Source organism: Microcebus murinus, chromosome 2, assembly GCF_040939455.1.
Source record: "Microcebus murinus isolate Inina chromosome 2, M.murinus_Inina_mat1.0, whole genome shotgun sequence".
NCBI classification, from domain to species: Eukaryota; Metazoa; Chordata; class Mammalia; order Primates; family Cheirogaleidae; genus Microcebus; species Microcebus murinus.
The window spans coordinates 95,305,833-95,318,868 of NC_134105.1; the positions used below are offsets into that span (position 1 = coordinate 95,305,833).

The window sequence follows — 13,036 nt, forward strand, 5'->3', positions numbered from 1 at the left end:
ATATGAAACTTCTAGTAGAAAATCTTTGAGAAAATCTTTGTGATCTTGAGGTAAGCAAGGATTTTTTTATAATATGAAAGGCGTCAAGTATAAAAGAAAAAATTGATAAATTGAACTAATGAAAATTTAAAATTTCTGCTTTCCAAAATCAAGAAAATGAAAAAGCAAGCCATAGCCTTGGAGAAAAATGTTTACAATGCATACATAAGGATGTATCCAGAATAAAGAATTCCCCACCACAAAAGGTATATGAGTAGCTAGTGAGCACATTAGTAATCAGAAAAAGTAAAATTCAAATCACAATGCAGTATCTCTACACAGCCATTAAAATGACTAAAATTTGGAAGACCAACAATACCAAATATTGACAAGGATGGTAGAGCAACTGTATATCTCAAATATTGCTATTGGAAGTACAAAATGACACATTCTGGAAAGCAGTTTTTGGTTTTTTTTTTTTTTTGAGACAGTGTCTCACTTTTGTTGCCCAGGCTAGAGTGAGTGCCATGGCGTCAGCCTAGCTCACAGCAACCTCAAACTCCTGGCTCAAGCAATCCTCCTGCCTCAGCCTCCCAAGTAGCTGGGACTACAGGCATGCGCCACCAAGCCCGGCTAATTTTTTGTATATATATTAGTTGGCCAATTAATTTCTTTCTATTTATAGTAGAGACGGGTCTCGCTCTTGCTCAGGCTGGTTTCGAACTCCTGACCTCGAGCAATCCGCCCGCCTCGGCCTCCCAGAGCGCTAGGATTACAGGCGTGAGCCACCGCGCCCGGCCTAGTTTTTGGTTTTTTTATAAAGTTAAACATAAACTTACCGTACAGCCTAGTGATTCTACTCCTAAATATTTCTGTGATGCTCACAAATGAGATCAGATGTCATTGTATTTTTCTTAGTAAGTTAGGTTTTTTTCATCAGTGCTATAAAGAATTTATAAATTGAATTTAAGCTTTTTTCTATGTTCCGTAAAAGTTTATCTAGGAGATATTTTTAAACTTAAAGTAGAATTCATTCTATGAAATTTTCAATGTGTAGGATACTTGTATAGTGACTAGCAATTTGAAAACTTCTCAATTTTCCTGTTTCTTGGTCTGTTCGCTTAGATTTTCTGTTTCTTCTTTTGTAAGTCAAAACAATACATATTTTATAAGAAAAATCATTCCATTTATTTTCAAATTTATTGTGAAAATATGCATGAAATAAATAGGCTTTTTATAAATTTCTCTATTGCATTTTTGTTACTTTTGTGTTTTTGTATTCTCTTGTCTACTTTTAAAAAATTACCTAATTTTTTAGTGATAGATTCATCATATATTTCTTTTCATAGAAGCATCTTTTGAATTTATTTTGATGAGTTTCTTCAGTTCTAATTCATTAGTTTCTGCATTTGGCTTTACTAATTCTAATGTTGAATTCATTGTTAAATTGTTCTTGTTAAATAGTATAAATATTTTAAGTTATTAGTTTTTTTCTAAGAACTGTTTTAGTTGATTCCCATGTTCTCATGCTAATTTTTTATTGATGTTTTATATATTCTATAATGTCCTGTCTTGCTACTTCTTTGATGCCAGGATAGTATTAGGCGTTTTCATTTTTTCTAGTCAAAATCTTGAGTTGACTACCTCGTTTCCCCCAAAATAAGACAGGGTCTTATATTTATTTTCCTCAAGAAGACACCCTAGGGCTTATTTTCAGGGGATGTGTTATTTTTTTTTAAGTACGGTACAACAATCTACATTTATTCAAATATAGTTAAGTCGTCTTCTTCTGGAACATCATCATAACTCTCCAAACCCCAGATTCCATCCTGAATTTCTTGTGACTCTATTTCCTTTAGAACCACTGGCCCCAATCTCTCACGTCGAGCAGTAGAGCTCTCATGGGGCAGATGAGAAGGGCTGCTTATCTTCTTTACCGCTTCTCGAGGAAATGCATGGGTTGTGCAGATACCATCACTAGGTCTTATTTTCGGGGTAGGGCTTATATTGCTCAAATGCTTAGAAATCCTGCTAGGGCTTATTTTATGGGTTGGTCTTATTTTGGGGGAAACACAGTAGGTAAAGAACTATAGTGATAGCCAGTAATTTTAATTTTGCCCTTCTCTTCCTTGAGCACTTCAATTCATGGCATCTTGCAGTACTTACCAGGATTGGTACAGAATAGGTGGGTCAGGTCTTTTTCCATCCCAGGGTAGTCAGTACCTTAGAGGAATATGCACTTAAAGGACTGAATAAATAACTAGATAATGGAGGAGCATAAGTACCTACAAAAATTAAAACAAGAACAAAAACAGTATTCAAGGATTTAAAGTAAGTTTTGTTTTGGATGAAATACTAAAATAAAAACGATGCATATTCAAGCAATTATGCAGAGATTAGGGGTATATGGGTGATTAAGTGGCTTGATAAAGTTTTTATCTTAATAAAAAGCTAAGGAACAAGAAAAGTGAAAGGAAAGTATGTAATAACCCAGAACTAACATCCTAAATAATATCAACATGAAGGGAAGTAATTAGAAGAGCAAGGACTTTATCAGAGTGTGTTGGAGTACTTGTTAGTAGGAAGATACACATATTGATAAGTCAAAGAAATTATTAGGAGCACATGAACAAGAGAATGGCATGTAAGTTAAGGATAGCCATCATAAGAACAAATTTGGATAGCTTTAAACCACCAGAAGAAATTTTTACCCAGAAAAAAGAGGATGGCAGAAGAAAGAAAAGAAAAGAAAGAATAATAGATGGGAAATGTGAACTAAGTAATGTTGAATGGTGGCTCCTAAAATGCACCCAAAAACCTTGCTGGTAAGACAGAGCTGTTAATGCTTCCCATTGTAAGGAGATCACTACTTCACCAGAGCTGTAGTAGCCTTTCAAAGGGGGAAGGAGAAAGTTGAGATATTTATTGAGATTTTAAATCTGGTTTAAGATAAGTGTTTCGATTGGGGTACAGATCATGGTTATGATTGGGTAAGGATCATGATATAATATTAATAGTTTAGAATTGGTAAGGGGAATATTTTGACGAGTTCAGAGTCTTGAGATATTAAACCATCACTTGATATTTTCTGTTGAAGATTTGATAGGTCTTTCAGGTCGTTCCTGGAATGAACAATAAAATATTTTTTGCAACTTTTATCTTTCTGGGCAAGTCTCCTGGAATAATAAACTCATGTTGTTGAAGAAAATGTTGCAGTAAAGCCATGTTAATGTAAGCAGTAAGCTGTGTGGATGATTTCCATTCTCAGGGGACAGAAATAATAATTGCATTTGTAGGGTTGGGGAGAACCCATCTCCTGTTATTTATTCTTTTACTAAACTACTAGATTTGTTTTGTTACTATTTTACTTAGGATTTTTGCAATCATATTTATTAGTAAGATTGGCCAGTTTTCTTGTCTTGTGTTTTCATTATTTAGTTTTAGTATCAGTCTGGCTTTGAATTAATCCCTCCTTCCCCTCCCTCGCTCCCTCCCTTTCTCCTTGGAACATTTAAGATCAGGATTATCTATTTTTTGAAGGTAGGTACATCTTATTTTGTTTTTTCTCTACTTATATTTTGTTTTATGGTTTTCCTTTTTAGTATGATCTACCTGCTTTTTGACTGTTATAGATTACCAAGTTTCTGTTCTACTCTGGTTGTATGTTTATTATTGTTGTATATTTATTATTTTTAAATATATTTGTTATACATTTATTATTTTTAAATATATTCTTTGTCCTTTTTATGAACTTGGATCTGAAGAGCATGGTTGTCTTATGGTTTAGTTTGTCATCTTGAACAACCCTCCTCTTTTCTTGAATTAATCCTCTCTCTTTTTTCCTATCCTAGTTAAGTAGGTAGATATTTCATATTCTGACTAGGCAGAAAGTTAAGGAGAATTATTCTTTCAGTTTTCCTTTATATTCCTATTAGATATCAATGTACCATCTTTAGTAAAATATATTAAACTTTGTATATTACTTAGTCTAGTGGAAAAGTGAATAATGTTGGGTATTCTTTTTGGTCTTTATATTCTTACTTTAGTTTACTCTTATATATGCAAAAATTAAAATAGATCTTATATGAAGGAGATCTCTTTAATGACAGGTTTTTTTCCCCCCAAATATAGGAAGTTCACAAATGGGTGCTACCATAGTAGATGCTTTGGATACCCTTTATATCATGGGACTTCATGCTGAATTTCTGGATGGGCAAAGATGGATTGAAGACAACCTTGATTTCAGTGTGGTGAGTATATGATTGATAATTAATCTCTTAGATTGGCTATGAAAAGATACAGTGCTTAACTACTATTTTCTGAATGTTTGTGTCCTCCCCAAATTCATATGTCGAAACTTAGTCATTAATGGATAGTATTAGGGTGGGGCACTGGGAGGTGATTATGTCATGAGGATGGAGTACTTATGACTGGAATTAGTGTCCTTATAAAATATGCCCCAGAAAGCTGCCGGGCTCCTTCCATTATGTGCGGACACAGTGAGAAGGCACCGTCTGGGAACTAGAAAGTGAGCCCTCACCAGATACAGAATCTGCTGGTGCCTTTATTTTGGACTTCCCAGCCACTTGAATTGTGAGAAATAAATTTTTGTTGTTTATAAGCTTCCTAGTTTATGGTATTTTCTTACAACAGCATGAATGGCCCAAGATACTAACCATAGTAGTTTTGAGCATTTTACTAGCAGTTTAAAGAAATCGTAAGTCCTTTTTCTTTTGAGATTATCAATTGTTATTTATTTTTTGTGTAAAATATACACCCTTTCCCACCATCTTCATGTTACTTATTATTTAAAGTAATCTGTTACATGTGTTAAGGCAATGGGGGGGGGTGCAGAAAGCAATGAATTAGAAGAATCAGGCAACCATAACTACTTTATAAATAATGAGTGTTTTTTTTTTTTAAAAAAGATTTGTACCAAATCATTAAATTTAGTGAACCTTCTTCATTAGGCCTATGCCCATCCTTCCAGCACTTTTGCATAATTGTTAAGAGGTACTGCTTAGGTGTGAAGCCCAGCACAGCTATAATCTTAACTGTGTGATTTGGGAAAGTTACTTGTTCTTTCTGAACTTGTCATAGAATTGCTATCCCATATAATATTGTGATAATTATTTGAGGTGATCTAGTACATATTAAGTGCTTAGTAAATGATAGCAATTATTTTTATTGTTACTAGTCTTCACCTAAAAGATGTGTGTTTTGTTATATTTGTTATCACCTTTCATGATCTTTGTTTTTGCTATTCCTTTGGGCTGCAGTATCTTTCACTCCTTCTCTGTGCTTTTCTCTCTGGCAAACTCTTCATTATTTAAATTACGATTTAAATCCATAATATTTCTTCTCTGATGCTTTCCTTAGTACTAACTAGACAAAAACTGTTTCCTTTTCTTTATATTACTCTGGCATTTTGGACTTAGAACAATTTTTATTATTAGTTAAGTTTAGATTTGGCTGTGAGTGGCAGAAAACTTAATGTAAAATAGCTTAAACAAGATAGATGTTTATTTTTCTTTCATGTAAATCAAATACAGAGATAAGCAGTTCAGAGCTAGTTTGGGTAGCTCCTTGATCAACAAGGACCTACGGTCCTTTGTCTTGCTTGTTGTTGTGTCATCTTCAGTGTATATCTTTGACCTCAGTGGTACAAGATAGTTCCTCAAGATCCAGGCATCTTGTCTATATTCCATTTGACAGAAAGGAGGAAGAGACAGAAGGAAGATATGTGACTATTCTTTAAGAACACTTCTCAGGAGTTGGTCAACCATTTTTGCTTGTAAGCTTTCCTAAAATGGCCCTACCTAACTGTAAAGGAAAGCTGAGAAATGTCTTTTTTCTTTGTAGCTACGTAACCCTTATAGATTGTGCTTTTTGTATCTTGTTCAAGAAATTCCTACTCTTAGGTCATGAAGAGTCTTATATTTTATTCTAAATGTTTTATTTATGTATTTATTTTTGGGGACAGAGTCTCATCGTTGCCCGGGCCAGAGTGCAATGGTGTCAGACTAGCTCACAGTAATCTCAAACTGCTGGGCTCAAACGATCCTCCTGCCTCAGCCTCTCAGGTAGCTGGGATTACAGGCATGCACCACCATGCCTGGCTAAGTTTGTTTATTTTAGTCATCCAACTAATTTCTTTCTATTTTTTTTAGTAGAGATGGGGTCTTGCTCAGGCTGGTCTTGAACTCCTTGAGCTTAAACTATTTTCCCGCCTTGGCCTCCCAGAGTTCTAGGATTACAGGGGTGGGCCACCATGCCTGGCCTTATTCTAAACATTTTAAAGTTTTGCTTTTGCATTTAGTTTTTAACTTGTATGGAATTGATTTTTGTATATAGTGTAAAATAGGAAATTATCAACTGATCCTAGCACTATTTATTTCCCTGCTATTTTTACATGCCACATGAGTCATATGTTAGTCGTATTAATTTATTCTTTTCCATTGGCTTTCTTCTTTATCCTTATATCAATACTAAACTATCTTAACTACATTTTTTTTTTTTTTTTTTTTTGAGACAGAGTCTCACTTTGTTGCCCAGGCTAGAGTGAGTGCCGTGGCGTCAGCCTGGCTCACAGCAACCTCAATCTCCTGGGCTCAGTGATCCTACTGCCTCAGCCTCCCGAGTAGCTGGGACTACAGGCATGCGCCACCATGCCTGGCTAATTTTTTGTATATATATTTTTAGTTGGTCAATTAATTTATTTCTATTTTTGGTAGAGACGGGGTCTCGCTCAGGCTGGTTTAGAACTCCTGACCTTGAGCAATCCGCCCGCCTCGGCCTCCCAAAGTGCTAGGATTACAGGCGTGAGCCACCACGCCCGGCCCTTAACTACATATTTTTATAAGAGGCTTGATATCTGTATTTGAATCTTAATATCTGATCTTATTCTATGAAGAAATTATCTTAATTCTCAGCCCTTTGCTCTTTTGAGTTCTGAAAAACCATGTTGAAATTGTGGTGAGGATTGCATTTAATTTACAGATTTGGAAATTTGGAAAGAATTGGCATCTGTGCAATCTCAAATATTCCCATTCATTAACATGGCAGCTTTATTATGGCTAATAATTCACTCGTATATCATTGTATCAGTTAGAGCTCAATCAAGAACCATAACTTATACCACTTATTTTAACTAGAAGATTTGATGTTTAGACTTGTTAACCAAGTAATAAGGAACCAAAAAGGCAAACAGAGAGCATTGTGATATCCCCAGAGGTAGTAACTAATAATATAAGAAACAGGAAACAGCTACCACTCATGGGACTGTGAGAACAATGGGAAGTGATTAGGGTCATTAAAATTTAGTAGCTCGGGCTCTGTAGAACTAGTACCCAGTGCTGCTCAGGTGTTGCTACTCCTTAGGAGCTCTTAGAAGGGCTGCCTCAGAGCTGGAATTCAGACCTCTGAAGAGAGGGCACCTACTTTTTAATATTTCTAAGGGGCACAGTGAGGCAGGATTGGGGATTCTGTGTGTGTGTGACAGGGGAAATATATCCCAGAACCAGCTACCACAGCCAGGGTGAAGAATGCTGGCTGGTTTGACACTGTCAGAAATTAGAATTAAATAGGAAGAAATAAGTCACTTCTCCTTCCTCCAGTCTTGCATTGTGTTTTTAGAACCTCCTATTGGTAGGGCCTAAAAGAAAGCCAGCTGTTAAATGAAATATATTTGTAGAATTCCAACTCTGGTATACCAAAGTAGAGTATAGAAGAATGGATTTGAACCTGAGGGAAATAGTTTAATAATCAGCACAGTCATTTTTCATCCCTTTACTTTCAACCTTTCTATGTCATGTTTTAGTTGTATATTTTGCATGTTCAAAATTGTGTATTTGAACTTTGTTTTTTTTTTTTTTTTGAGACAGACTCTCACTTTGTTGCCCAGGCTAGAGTGAGTGCTGTGGCGTCAGCCTGGCTCACAGCAACCTCAATCTCCTGGGCTCAGCGATCCTACTGCCTCAGCCTCCTGAGTAGCTGGGACTACAGGCATGCGCCACCATGCCTGGCTAATTTTTTGTATATATATTTTTAGTTGGTCAATTAATTTTTTTCTATTTTTGGTAGAGACAGGGTCTCGCTCAGGCTGGTTTCGAACTCCTGACCTTGAGCAATCCGCCCGCCTCGGCCTCCCAAAGTGCTAGGATTACAGTGAACTTTGTTTTTTATACCCAGTCTTAGAGTCTTTTTATTTTAACTGTTAAGTTTAAAATATTTATATTTGCTGTGATAACATATATTTGGAGTTAGAGCTTCCATCTTTGTTTTGCTACCCATATTATTGTATTTTTCATTTGCTTTTATGTTTGCAGTCTTTAGATTAAATCATGTCTCTTTTTTCCTCTTCTAGTTTGACATTTATACTTTCCATTCATTCTGGAGTTATTCTTAAAGTTTTAATGTATATACTCATCAAAATTTAAAATTAATCAATGTCTTTATCCTCCTTCTGTAGCTTGCAAGAACTTTATAATACTGTTAACTTAGCTCACCTCCTCCCTCTTGTCATATGTGTGATCATTGTCTAGTTAGTCCCAATTTATATTTGAAACTTCCAAGGTAAGTAATAGCTAAACAGATACATTTATTGAGTGCTTCCTCTGTAACAGCTTTCTAGATTCTGTGGATATAATAATGAACAAAACAGAGTCTTCTTTCTTTCTTGAGTTTATACTTTAGTGAAGGATAAAAACAATAAACAAATATCCAAGTTATATATGGTATGTCAGGTGTTGTGGAAAGTAATAAAGAAGAGTAAGTAGGAGTCTAGTTTGTAGTGGTGGATATTGCTATCTTACATGGGGTAGCTTTTCAAGGACTCTTGGTTAAGTTGACATTTTTGAGAAGACACTCAAGGGAAGCCATGTGGATAATATGGCTCTCTCTTACTAGATATTATAGTTGAGAATTGGCCAGGCGCAGTTGTTCATGCCTGTAATCCTAGCACTCTGGGAAGCAGAGGTGGGAGGATTGCTTGAGCTCAGGAATTCGAGACCAGCATGATCAAGAGCGAAACCCTGTCTCTACTAAAAAAAAAAAAAAAAATTGTATCTGAAAATAGAATTAGAGGTTGATGATTATTTTCTCCCAGCCTTTTAAAGGTACAGTTCCATTGTCTTTCCTCTTCTTTTATGCTATTAAAAAGTGTCCTATAAATCTAATTTTTAAAAGGTCTTCCATCTTTTTCCCCCTTGTTTTAATATTTTCTTTTTCACTTTGTTGTTCTATAACCCATTATCATGTGTTTATCTATGCGTTATTCTTTAAAGGACTCATAATGTTTTATCAATTTGAGGACTCACATCTTCATCAATTTTAGAAAATTCTCAGTCATTATTCCTAACAGTAATGCCTCTCCATTTCTCCCTTCTCGCCCTCTAGAACTTCTCACATCTTCTTTCTAGTGAAGGAAGATATGAATTTTACAAATAAAAATATATGATTACTATATAATTATATAGTAATCAGATAAGTAATAAGTGTTAATTGGGGAAATAATGTAAGGAAGGGATATTAGTGATAGAGGATTACTATCATGTTTCCCCGAAAATGAGACCTACCCATAAAATAAGCCCAAGCAGGATTTCTAAGCATTTGCGCAATATAAGTTCTACCCCGAAAATAAGACCTAGTGATGAGCGTGGCTACACAGCATATCTGCGCAACCCATGCATTTCCTCGAGAAGAGGTAAAGAAGACGAGCAGCCCTTCTCATCTGCCCCTTGAGAGCTCTATTGCTTGACAGAGATTGGGGCCAATGGTTCTAAAGGAAATAGACTCGCAAGAAATTCAGGATGGAATTTGGGGTTTGGAGAGTTGTGATGATGTTCCAGAAGAAGACAACTTAACTATATTTGAATAAATGTAGATTGTTGTACCGTACGTTAAAAAAATAACATATTTCCTGAAAATAAGCCCTAGGGTGTCTTCTTGAGGAAAAATAAATATAAGACCCTGTCTTATTTTCAGGGAAACATGTTATTTTGGTCAGAAAAATTTCTGATAAGGTGACATTTGTCCAGAGACCTGAAGGAAGTAATAGAGTGATTCATTTAGCTATGTAAAGGGAAGGCATCCAGAAAGGGAATAACAAGTATACAGGCTGACACAGGAGTCTTGAGTTTGGCAATTCTGGGGACAGCAAGTAGGCCCATATATTAATAGTTAAGTAAGTCAAAGGGATTAGTAGGAGAGATGTCAAAGAGATTGTAGGGGCTCTGAGCATGTTGGCTTGTTTTACTCTGAATGTAATAAGCCATTATAAGAGTTTGTACAGATTAGTGACCTAAACTGCATAAGATTTAAAAGGCTCACTCTAACTATAGTGTACTGAATGTAGTGTCAGGAGGAGGGTAAGGATGAAAGCAGGGAAACTGGCTAGAAGGTTATTATTACAATTTTGGTGAGTGGTGAAGGTCCTCCTGCCCTCTTTCCCTTCCTCCCCATGTTAATTGAATGTCTATTATGTGCCCTGCAGTATGTTATATGTTGGAAATATATGAAACAATACTAAGCACTTTGCTTTCGGGGGTGGGGTGGGTTAACAGTCATGTTATCAAAAAATCATGTTATATTGTGAAAGTTCTATAATGGAGAAATATACTCATGTTAGCAAATGATGTATTCTGCCTGTGAATGCTGGAAAGACTTCAGAGTAATGCATTTTTTCTTTTAATTTTTATTAAAAATAAATAAATATTAATTTTATATTAGTCAGTTGTCTATATTCTATGGATTCTTTGGTTGTGTTCTCTGCCACTTCTACTTTCCACATATTATAATTTTTCTGGCAATATCTATATCTGTGTCTACATATAAACATATAAACTCTTTATAGTAATTTTATTAATATTGCTATATTTGTGCCAAATTTTCTTCTGTTTGCCTTTTAATTTTGTTCATGATTTTTTTCTTATAGATAATTTGTATTTTAGGAAAATTTCAAGTCTATCATCTAATTTGTTATCAAAATTATTGATTTTATGCTCACAAAAAGTACCTGCTTCCCAGGGAAGTTTATATATATTGTCACATTTTTTCTACTTCTTTATTGTTTTCCATTTCTAAATAACTTAGATTTCATTTTGATATATATGTGAAATGACTATCCACATTAATTTCTTACGTAGGAGCCAATTTTCTCAACATTACTAATTTAATAATCCATCATTACACCATGTTTTTGGTGCCTCCTTTAACAGTTACTAAGTTATTATGTATATCTGGAAAACTATTTAAAATTTATGAGGAGACATAAAAGTAAAAATTATGCTGTGGTGATTAGAACAGAAGGAAAGGAGCCATCAGTAGAGAGTGCTATTCCAGAATTCAAGAAGCGAAGGCTTTCATGAGGAAGGGACAGTAGTCAACAATGTTAAATCTCTGTTAAATTTCACAGTACTATGTAAGGTACATGAAAATGGCTCATTGGTTTTGGCAGTTAGGAAGCTGAGTGACAGTATCAGGAGTTTCAGTAATGTTAAAAAGGAGGTGAGATAGCAGTTGCATGAGAAACGAGGATGCAGAAAGTGGAAAAGCATTTTCTATAGGATGTTTTGTGAGAAACTAATGAAGTACTAAAAATATTTTTGAAAACTATAAAGCATTATGTATATTCAATGTTTTCACAGAATTCAGAGGTATCTGTGTTTGAAGTCAACATTCGATTTATTGGAGGCCTACTTGCAGCATACTACCTTTCAGGAGAGGAGGTGAGCAAAATCAAGTAACATGTTTGTTTGGGGAGGAGGGGTTATGAATGGAATTTAATAAAATGAAAGATTTCCCTAGTAGCATATCATTTTTCAAAATTGAGTGATATCAAACTCACCTAAAAATATGATGAAAGAACTGGATGCTTTAGGCACAACTGTTCCTTGGAAATAATGATTTTTCCATTTTGAGAATCTCAATACAACGTAAATTCACTTCACCGCTTTATATACACTACATCTCCTTTGCAAGAGTGAATTTTCTCCAGGATTTTGCCACTGCAGTTAATTGCATGGTCCAAACAAAGGTCCACATAAGACCAGAATTAATGAATAGGAAGAATTAATAGAGATCCTCCTAGACCAAAAATTATTAAAACTTCCTGTTTGGAAATTAAGTGCAGTTTACTGCTATAAGTAATACTACTAATTAATAAAAAATAATAACTCTGAATTCTTCTCTCTGGAAATCTTGATACAATACATATAGATACACTTGAGACCTAGGGTGAGGGGGCACTGGGTCTAGGAAATTTCTTTTTACTTCTCAGAGGGCTAAAGGATGGGGTTGAAGAATGAGAGAAAAAGAAACTAAGGGAAGAAGTTGTAAGTCATTTGTATTTCAGTTTTTGGGGAACTACTTCACCTGCATATATATTTTTTTCTTTAGAGAAAGAATCTTGCTCTGTTGCCCATCCTGGAGTACAGTGGCATGATCATAGTTCACTGCAACCTCGAACTCGGGCTTAAATGATCCTCCTGCCTCAGCCTCTATAAATTTAGAGAGAATTGATTTTTATATTGATTTTTATATTTTTCTTCCGGTGCCTGGATTTTTTTTTGTGGTTTCTTTGTGTTGGTTATCCATTTTTTCTTGCAAGTCATTGAATTTTCTTACATTCCATGTTTGAAATTCTTCTTCTGTCATTTTAGTGTTCTGATTTTGGTTGATGTCCATTTCTAAAGGGCTGGTGTTCCTCTTTACTGGTGTGCTTTCCATTTGAGTCTTCATACTTCCAGAGTTCTTTTGCTGATTTCTTGCCATCTGGATCAGTTGTTGCTTCTTACCTTTAGATTTTCGTTTGGATAATGTACACCCTGTTTAGTCTCTGAGCCAGTAGGTGGTGTTTGTGGGTGAGATTCGACCACACCCTGTATGATGAATCAGTAGATGCATTAAAAGTTTGTGCAGAATGACCTCCCCGTCAGTAGGTGGCACGTGCTGGGAGGAGCAGGCTACAGTGTTGTTTTTGGGTTCTGTAACCAGCTCTTTTTCCTCTGGAGAGGCACTCTAGTGCCTCAGTTGGTGGGTGGGGCCCTGGGACTTCCAG

At 35.3% G+C, this 13,036-nt stretch overlaps 1 protein-coding gene across 2 annotated transcripts in view; it reads left to right on the forward strand.

Annotated features, from left to right (window-relative positions):
• MAN1A2 (mannosidase alpha class 1A member 2) overlaps nt 1–13,036 on the forward strand; it is a 163,468-nt gene that overhangs the window by 43,934 nt on the left and 106,498 nt on the right. For both annotated transcript variants that reach the window (XM_020284491.2, XM_076000012.1), the window contains exons 4-5: nt 4,111–4,229; nt 11,625–11,705. In XM_020284491.2, coding sequence (XP_020140080.2) covers nt 4,111–4,229; nt 11,625–11,705 — 200 coding nt within the window. The remainder of the gene's footprint in view (nt 1–4,110; nt 4,230–11,624; nt 11,706–13,036) is intronic.